The sequence below is a fragment of the Emys orbicularis genome, chromosome 4 (genome assembly GCF_028017835.1).
Source record: "Emys orbicularis isolate rEmyOrb1 chromosome 4, rEmyOrb1.hap1, whole genome shotgun sequence".
Taxonomy (NCBI): Eukaryota; Metazoa; Chordata; order Testudines; family Emydidae; genus Emys; species Emys orbicularis.
The window spans coordinates 124,699,149-124,708,802 of record NC_088686.1 but is presented as its reverse complement, the minus strand read 5'-3'; the positions used below and the strand labels follow the sequence as shown (position 1 = coordinate 124,708,802).

At 57.1% G+C, this 9,654-nt stretch overlaps 1 protein-coding gene across 6 annotated transcripts; it reads right to left on the bottom strand.

Annotated features, from left to right (window-relative positions):
* Window positions 1-316: 316 nt before the first annotated feature.
* On the bottom strand, window positions 317-6,396 carry LOC135877169 (class I histocompatibility antigen, F10 alpha chain-like). 6 transcript variants are annotated; one of them, XM_065402528.1, is made up of 6 exons: window positions 6,245-6,396; window positions 4,212-4,472; window positions 3,298-3,573; window positions 1,934-2,261; window positions 1,372-1,479; window positions 317-1,026 (listed from the first exon to the last, which is right to left on the bottom strand). In XM_065402528.1, the coding sequence occupies exons 1-6, from the start codon at window positions 6,303-6,305 to the stop codon at window positions 1,002-1,004; spliced, it is 1,059 nt and encodes a 352-aa protein (XP_065258600.1). In that variant the 5' UTR covers window positions 6,306-6,396; the 3' UTR covers window positions 317-1,001. The 6 variants fall into 6 exon arrangements, with proteins under 6 accessions (XP_065258600.1, XP_065258603.1, XP_065258604.1 ...); XM_065402531.1 differs by having other exon boundaries at window positions 1,939-2,261; XM_065402532.1 differs by having other exon boundaries at window positions 1,945-2,261.
* Between the last annotated feature and the right edge of the window lie 3,258 nt (window positions 6,397-9,654).

Below are 9,654 nucleotides of genomic sequence, written 5' to 3'. Positions count from 1 at the left end.
CAGAGTCTTAGTCCGGTGCCTTAATCACAATTCAACTTTCCTGTTGTGCTTTGCAGGAGGGGTGGGATGAAATTAACAAAGGGAACCCAAGGCTGGGGGGGTCTGTGAGCTGGGGATCCCTCCACAGGGGAAGGGCTGGGGATGGTGGGAGTCAGGGGAATCCTCTCTCCAAGGGAAGGGCTGTGAGCCCCCAGGACCAGCACTGACAAACCCCCCCCCCCCAACACACCTCAGTCATTTAAACCCCCCCTCCCAGAATCCCCCCCAGGCGTGGGCACATGGTAGTTGTGACGTGGATACACACAGACACTTTGCACAGCATTCCAGCACTGCGGCTCTTTTACTTACCAAAGCCCAGAGAGGACAGAGCAGATAGAAACCACAGTCAATTGTGACCCCCATGGGGCAGGGCCCCTCTCTTTGGTCAGTGTTTGGGCAGCACCAGCACAATGCCGGTCTGGGCCAGGACGAGTTTTTAAATCACTTCAGAAATGCAGAGTCGTAGCAGAAGAGGAGAGCCCCAGTCGGCCATTCCCTCACCTGTGCCAGAGGGGGACAAACCCGCATCCGTCAGCAGCTCCTGCTCCACGGACACGGGCTCAGAACTAGCTCTGACATTGTGAGCCTCAGTGGCTCAGCTCTGACCAGCTTTGGGATTTTTTATTTGACCCACAAAATCCGTGCAATAGCTCCAAGCTGAACTCGATCAGAGTACAGAGACGTGTCCTGACCATCACAAGCTGGGGGTCAGTCTGTCCCACGGAGAAGGGGTGCGATCCCACAACACCCCACTTGCCCCAGCCTTTGCCTGCTTGTCTGACTCTGGACGATGGCTGGGGACGGCCTTGCAGATTCTCACAGGCCGAGGAATTGTCAGACCCAGAGTAACCAGCGATCGGGGCCCATCTCCAGTCACTGCTGGGCTCCCGTCTCCCCTCATGGGGACCACCCCCCGCACCCATAATGCACTGGGGCATCTGGGCCCTGTACCCAGGATTTATTCACTGGCTACCGGAGCAAAGGGGCCTGAAACACAAGCAGAGAATGAGGATCAGTGCAGGGAAGCAGGGTGACCCCTCCCCCCTGGTGACCCTGAACCCCCGGACATGGGGCTCCCCACAATCCCGACTGCATCGCGCTCAGGCCAGCCCCACCCCAGTGCCCCCCCCAAGCAGGGCACATGGCACCCAGCCAATGAGAGAGTCCACTCTGCCCCCAGTAGGGCCGGGCTACGGTGATCAGACCTGCTCCATGCCCCTGCCCCACCTGTCCTGGGGGGCGGTAGGAGGAGCCATTCCCCCTTGGGCTGGCTGGGCCACCCCACTCCCCAGACCCTCCCCACATCCTGGCTCTGTGGGGATCGGCTCTTACCTGCTGATTTTCTCTTCCACAGGATGACGCTGGCCCCTACGGCTCCAGCCAGAGCCAGGACGATGGCGGCCACAGCCCCAGGAGGCAGGGTGCCCTTCTTCCCAGGGGCTGTGGGATGAAAAAGGGCACAGGTCACCGAGGGGAGGAACCGCTGGGGCATCCTCCTGGGGCACCCACAGGCCTTTGCCTTGAACAGCTCCCCAAGGGCCTCTGCAGGGACCTGGCCTCTGGGGGAGGGGAAAGGCTGAGCCGGGCGGTGACGGGGATGGGGCATGGAGGGCAGGCGCTCTGCTGAGCACTGCCAGACACACACGCCACACAGCAACCAAGACCTTCCCTCCTAACGACATCAGCCTGTGGAACTCACTGTCACTGGATGCCACCATGGCCAGAAACTTAATGAGATTCTTTGAGGGATTAGCCATTTCTGTGGGTCACACGAATACCTAGAGCTAGAGTTCACACTGACAATGGGCAGGGATATTGACCTTCCTGCAGCAGGGCTGCATCCCATCTCTAATTCCCATGGGCTGTGTCCCCTGCCCCATGCCCTGCCATTCACCTCACCCTCACCCCAGACGAGCGTGGGCACCGGCAGGCTGCTGTGCTCCACCCGGCAGGCATAGCGGTGCCCGTCCTCCTGTTGTGGGGAGATCTCCAGGGACGACTGCCTGTAGTAGGTGCTGTCAGCATAGGGCAGGATCCCGCTGGAGTCCATCTCCGCCAGGATGTCTTCTCCGTCCCGCACCCAGGAGACGTGGATGGGACGCGGGTAAAAGCCCCTGGCATGGCAGGAGAGGGTGATGGAGCCGTCAGGGGCGTCTCTGCGGAAAGCTGAGACGATGGGGGGCACTGGAGGGAGACAGTGTGTGTGAGCCACATGCCAGGGGCTGGGACCATGTAAAAGACAAGAGATAAAGGCCCCGCAGCATGTCAAGTATTCAGGTGAGTGAGAGACCTGGTCTGCACTCGTTTATACTGATTTGTAACTGGAGCTAGTTAACCTGGTGTAAATACCCTTTGCAAACTCACTCAAACTGCTCACATCAGTGTAGCTGAACTGGAAGTTTCCAGCAGAGGCCTGGGCCCGGGTATCCTTCGCAGTACACTATCCCACACTGTAACACAGCCATGCCCAGGCAAGTTGTCACTGGGCCACCCAAACACGCGTGTGTGATTTATGGGGCTAAGAGCCCAATTTCCAAACTCCCCTCAGTGCCTAACCCCAGTGATTTCATGGGGAGTCAGGTGCCTCTGTTTGGAAATCTCAGCCGGCCCCATCTGCATAGTCAGGTGCTTAAATCCCTTTGTCCCACGGCCTGGAGTCCCTGTCCTCATCCATGTCTCTGCCCTCGACTGTGGAGGTGCCAGCACTGGGCACAAGAAGCTCAAAACAACTTTTTTTTTTGTATAATGACAACGTGTATCCCTCTCCCCCGCCCCGCCCCTTTCACACTCACAAAGGGCTGGGCCTTTTGCGGCTCAAATATGCCGAAACAATCAACTCACAGTCCAGAGCTGGGACATTTCAGCCTGAAAAGGGAAGTCTGAGGGAGCTGGAAACCAACGGGAAAGGCCCTGCAGAATGGAGACGCCCAGGCAGCCAGAACCAGCTAATAACCTGTCTGTGCTAATAACAACCCATTTCTCTCATCTGGCGCTTGTCATCGGTCAATCTCAAACTCTTTACAAAGGAGAGTGGTGTCATTATCTCCATTATCCAGATGGGGAAATTGAGGCACAGAAAGGAGGACTGACTGGACCTATGTCACCCAGCAGGACAGTGGCAGAGCCAGGTGTCCTGAGTCCCAGGCCAATTGCACTATCCACTAGGTCACAATGTCCTTTGTGAATGTGTCCAAGTCCCATTGCTGTCAATGTGCCCCAGAGCCCACTCCCTATGACAGATCCCTGCTGCTCACTCACCCTGCTGCTCCAGCACTCCCATTCCCTGCTGCAACAGGATCCGCAGGGTCCCCATGCACTCGTGCTGAAGGCACCACTGGACGTACTGAGTCCAGGTCTTGCCCGTCTCCCAGAGCTGCTTCTGGAGGAAGGCCGGCTGCACGGCCGCGACCCAAGTTCCCGTCTGGTTGTCAAAGCTGATGAAGTCCCCCCCGTCATAGGCGTATTGGAACCTTGGGTCCACAGGGGCCTGGTTGCTCAGGGCACAGCCTACATGAATCTGCTCAGTGTGAACCCCTGCAGGGGAGGGAGAGAGCTCGGACCGTGCACTGAAATCTGGGAAATGTCTCTGGGTGGGTGGGGTCAGAGGGGCGTTCAGCCGGACCAGTGGCATCGTCACATTACCATCTCTAACAGCATGGCACGCCTTGTGCCAAGCAAGTGAACCGTTCCAGAAGGAAGTTGATAAACTGGAGAGGGTTCAGAGAAGAGCCACAAGAAGGATGAAAGGGCTGGAAACCTGCTTGACAGTTACCGAGCTCCGGGAGTCTCTCCACTGATGGAACCAGCTGTTTCCACAAAATTGTAATTTTTGGTGAGAAAATTTCAGTTTTGCCAGAAAGCATTGATTTTCTGTTGGGGAAATTGAAAGGGAAGATCCCGGGGCTGCCCGGCTCCCTGCCTGGGATTCTCCCGAGATGGAATTTCTGAAAAATTTCCTTCTCGCGGACACCTCCCATTTCCGACTTCCCTTCCAATCGGGAATGAAAACACTCCTGGGAATAACACATTTTCTGTGGGAAGAAAGCTCCATTTTCCAGCCAGCTGTGGTTTGGGCAGCACCTAGCACAGAGAGGCCCCGATCCCCAGTGGGTGTGATTCTGAGCAGGCAGCTCTCTCGTGCCCATTAATAACAATAACTCTCAGACACTCACCGCCCGTCTGATTGTGCTGCTGCATCAACCTCCTCATACCCCCTTTAGAATCCTCATCATATGTCCAGAACTCCTGGGTCTTATTCTGGAAAAACTCAGCGCCCAAGGCCTGTGCAGCCCACTCCTTGGTGGTTCTAACTTCTCGTGTGTCACTGCTGTAGTACAGGATCTTAATGTCATCCAGCTGGGCAATCATGAAGTAGTGATGGGCCCAGTCTTCGTCAATGACTATTGTGACTAGCACGGCCAGGCTGTGGCGTCCTAAAGCAACAGGAGAGAGGCTGAGTTAACGAGCAACTTCCCTCCCTTGCTCAGGGGACACCAGGGTCACCCATTGGGACCAGCAGAGACCTCCCACCCCCAGCCACGTCCCCCAGCCCTCAGCCCCATCCTGGGCGAGGGACAAGCTGGGGTCTGTCAGTAACTCACACTGCGCGGAGCTGCGGGGGAATCAGGAAGGACGATCTCTCAGCCCGCGCCTCTGAAAGCCGGTGGCTTGTTTACGGGGGTCAGACATTGATAGGGGGTCCATTGCCACTTTAAGAACTCCCCCCCCAATGGGCAAATGCCCTGAGGATGGGAGGGGTGGATGGTCAAACTGCTTACAGCAGAACCTGGGGCGTTTGTGGTGTGTGTGCATATCTATGGTGTGTGGTGAGCATGTGCGGTCTGCATGTGTATGGGGGGGAGGGTATGCAGCAAGTGGGGTGTGTGCGTGTGATATCTGCATGTAGGTACATGTGTGGTCTGTGCGTGTACATGTGTGTGCTGGGGTGTATGCATGTGGGGTGTGTAAGGCACTTTGTTTTCAGTTTTAACTGACTTTTTACTGAAAAATTCCCGTTTTTTACAGAAGCTGTTACTTGGTTTTTATTGATTTTCACCCCAATTTTGGCTCACTCAGGTACAAGGAAATACTGATTATAGTAAGAAAATCCAACCTGTGACAGAAGGTCCATGTGTTTGTGTTAATAATGAATTAGTCTAAGTGTCAATGCGAGGCTGTCTGTTAAAATAAGACACTGGAGAGGAACTTACGCGCGCGCACACACACACACACACACACACACACACACGTGTACATACTGTTAAATGCAGTTCATGAAATAAACCACAACATTAGATTCCTTTGACTTTCAATAATTACACTTTTCCCTCTTTGTTGCTTTTTTTCTGTCCTCCCGTCCCCCAATATTAACCCTGATCTTGACCCAGGAAACTGGTCAGTTAATATCTGGTACTGGTTTTCACCCACTTTTTTAATTTTTGTAATTAACACTGATAAATTCCCAGGAAAATTTAAACAAAATAAAATTTGAAGACAAAGAACCTTGGGTGTGTGGGATGCATGTGTGCACACACCCCTTCCCAGGAACTGAACAGGGCAGTTCTGCAGGAATGTGGGGTTCTCAGGGGGCCAATCAAGCAGCCCCCCCCTTTTGTGCCAGAGACAGGGGATAACAACAAGCCCTCCACCCTGCAGGGGAAGCAGCTGCCAGAGTCTGCCAGAGGACACAGCCTGGGGCGGGGAGACGGTTGGCTGGGACAGGCTGTGGCAATATACGTTGCTTTTTTTAACTTGCACCTCCTCTCCCTGGTTTGACATCACCCCTAGGGGCTGCGGGGGCAGTTCTTGGGCTGGTATGTTGGGGATTTCTGGCAGAGCCCCCAAAGAAAGACAGGAGGGCTGTGGGGGCTCAGCCCTTGGAGGAGATGGAGCCGAGGGACTGGAGGGTCGTAGATTTCAAGGCCAGAAGGGACCATTCCTTATCTGTATGAGGGCAGCACCCAGAACCCCTGCCATGGCCCAGAACCCGGCTGCGCCGGGGCTGTACAAGCACAGAACAAAGAGACTGTCCTGGCCCCGAGGAGCTCACGTCCCATCTGAGCTCCTGCACAGCTGCCCCGTGGGTGTCACCCACCAGCCCCACGCCCAGCTGGAGTGGGGCCATTAGAAAGAGCTGCCCGGTCTGTTACAGTGAGACCCCCAGCCAGGGGGTCACCCTGCACCTCCCAGCCCCGCTCATACTCACCGCCAGCCACGGTTGGAGCCAGGAGCCCCCCACAGAGCGCCAGGAGCAGCCCCCAGGACATGGCTCCTGGGCTGGGGGGAGGCTCAGCCCGGGGCACGGACCCCCAGCCACTGTCACTATCACTTTCCAAAGTGTCGCAGCTACCTGCTACCGTCCAATCAGGATGCAGGCAGAGGCCTTTCGTCATCGGTATCGGGGCAGAACTGGCTGTGCAAGGTTAAGGCGCAGACCCCATGACAGCAGAGTCCTGCCCCTTGCCCTGGGTGGGTGTGAAGAGCCAGGGGCAGCACTGCGCTGCTGGACTGGGCGGGGGCTGCGGGGCCTGGCTGCAGAGAGCAGGGGCTCTGGACCCATGTGTATAGTGGGGGTGCTGAGAGCCACTGAACCAAACTGTGAACCCTGTGTGTGATGGAAACCACTTCAAGCTGGGGAGTGGGGGGGGGGGGCGGCAGCCCCCAGCCCGCCTAGTTCCAGCACCTCTGGCCGAGAGGAGCCCAGGGAGCTGGGCTGGGGCAGGACGCCGGGGCGTGGGAACCAGGGCGGGCACCGAGCGCGGCTGGCGCAATGTTGGCACAAGAGAAGGGGAACCACATGTCCCTCAACTGAAACCGGGACACGTGGGGCTGGCCCGGGCTGCCTGGCGTCGCTCTGCTCGCCCCCTCCCCAAATCTCCCTCTGCGCCCCCAATTGAGCCAAGTAGCAGAGATGAGGCCAGGGAAGAGGGATGGGGCTGGGATCTAGGCAGCCAAGCTGGGGGCGAGTGGGTGAGCACTTTTGGGCTGGGAGCCAGGAGGTGAAGCTATCGGACTGATCCAGCTGGCGGGGCTGGGAGAACAGAGGGGCAGGAAGAAGGCTCCAGAGAGCAGCCCTGGGGGTCAGGGGAGGCTGGGATGGTGGCAGAAGCAGGCAACTAGAGGCTGGACTGGGGAAGGAAAGAGGCAGGTTGGGGCTGAGGGGCTGGAGAGGGCTGGCCCACTCAAGGTAGCATTTGCTCAAAGGTCAGGCCGGTTGCTTGGTAGGGGGTTAATTGTAACCGTGCTTTGTGAGCATGCTGGGGGTGTACGGAGTGGGGTTTGGGAGTGTTGGGGCGCTGGGGGGACATGTGCCCCATTACAGGTATACATGGCACCTGGACTCCACCCTCGCTTCACAATGCTCAGAAGGCAGGTTGCTTATCCGGTGCCCAGTGGAGCTTGCTCCCTGTCATGCCCCAGAGAACCTGGCTATAAAAGCCAGCAAATTTCCAGGCCTGGTGTGATTTAGGCTGCAGCTAGAGACAGGTTTATGATGCATGCTGCTGCTGCTGCTGCTGCTGCCGCCAGGGCTGAGCTGATGCTCTCAAAGGGCTTCGCCGGAGTCATAAATGGAGAGAAGCCAGGAGGGAACCCTGCCCCCACAGGATCCCAAACGGCTGTATTGGTTTAACTTGGCTGCATTTCCTGCCAGCAAAAGGGGCCAGGCTGGCACCCCTCGGCACTTCAGCCACAGACGAGTTAAGACCCGAGCATGCAGCAGGTTAGGACCAGAATTAGGGACAGAGCTCCTGGCTCCCAGGCCCCTGCTCCAACCACTAGGTAATACTTCTCTAGGGAGTATCTGGGAGGGAACTACATAGAGTAAATCCCCAAATGGCAGAGGCACAGAGAACAGTCCCAGGCTCCTTCCATCCTTGCGGGACAAAAGGCAGCGCATGCAGTGGGCGAAGCAGGGGACTAGGAGTTCCTGGGTTCAGTTTCCATTTCTGCCGCTGACTTTGGGTGTGACTCCAGGCGGGTCGCTCGATCCCTGTGTCCCTCCTTTAACTCCTCTGGAGAAGGGGAGAAAAACCCGAGGGAAGGGGGGGTTTCGTTCTCTGTAACAACTCATGAGCGCTTTCCCTCTGCAGATCTCCACGCAGGGCAGCACCGTTATTTCCAGGGAGCAAATGAGGGAAACGAGATGGTGGGGAAGGGACTTGAGTTTTTCAAGGCCCGAGAGCCTGGGATGGAAGGGCTATGGGAGGCTGCTGATGGTGATTGACAGTGAAGTGTGGGGTGAAATATACAGACTGCCAGCATGTCCATCTCGGGCACGCGACTAAAATTAAGGCAGCAGAGGATCATCTTTAGCAGCCATTGGCCTCCTTGTCAGCTGATTACGGCAGGTCTAGGCAGCAGGCGGATGCTGAACGGCCAGGAGATTTTATCCACGGGGCGAAGGGGTTGGTTCGTCGTCGAAAGACATCGTCGCAGATATACATGGCTTCCTTTACCAAAGATATCTAAAGTGTTCATTTGGCCTGTGTAACAGGGCAGCTTGCCCCGTTAAGGGCTGCAGGCCTGTGGCCAGCTGGCCCTGTTCACTAATAAGACCTAGCTGAGGAGAGACAGGTGCTTAGTTCACTCTAAGGAGGGGCAGGGAGGTGGGGTCTGCAGAGAGATGTTGTAGCAAAGGACAGTTGCTTGCAGGAGCCGCTGGAGAGAGGCCCTAGGCGCTGTGGCTGGGTAGAAAGCCCCAGCTGGGGCAGTTTTGTTTTCCTGGGGTGAGTTTGTGGTTGTTGGGATAATAAATGGAGCCCAGAGGGAAGGGACTAAGGATGGGGGCATCAGACCTTGTCCTCAGCGTTGCTTATGCTTTACACAGTTACCCCCGGGTGCAGGAGCGCGTGTGAAATTGCTGCAGGACAGGTCAGCACGCGGTAATTGAAAGCTGACTCCTATCAATCCCTCCCCCTCCCCACAGCCCTCATCAGGCAGGTGCCCTGGTAGGCAGAGACTCGGGTTGGGCCCAGGTGTATTCCAGGGAGGGGAGGAGTGCCTTGTTGGGGAGCCCGGCCCCGGGGAGCCCCACTCTGAGGATCAGGCGCCAGCTAATGTCCCCTGCAGTGTGAGTGTCCCAGGAGCAGCGCGGCCTCCCGGCCGTCGGGGCCCAGCCTGTCATCACTGTGGATGGTCTCCAGCCACGCAGTGACCTCAGGTGTGATGTGATCTTTAGCCCAATGGCTGGGCCTCTCCGGCTGTCACTGTCTGTAGCAGCTGACGTGTCTTAGGCCTTTGCCTCATCCCCTAGCCAGGCCACGCTGCTTCCCCCGGATTGAATCTTCGCCGCCTTGTTCTCAGCTTGGTCCCATGAAAGCAAACCCAGCACGCTCCGTGGGTGGGATGACAGAGGGACACGAGCTGTGTGTCCTGTGACACCCTTTCCCCCAGCCTCCCCCGCTATCTCCGATCCACCTTCACATACACGGCAGGCGCAGGATGGGCAGCCGCTGGGGAGCAAACCCCCAGCACCATCCCCCCAGGCTGTCGAGCAGAGGGGTGACTGGATCTGTTAAATGGCTGGAGAGCATTTGGATTGGTTTGCCTTGCAAAATTGCCCGGCGAGCATCATTTCCCAGCCCTCCCCGCTTCCCGGGGCTCTGGGTCCTGCTG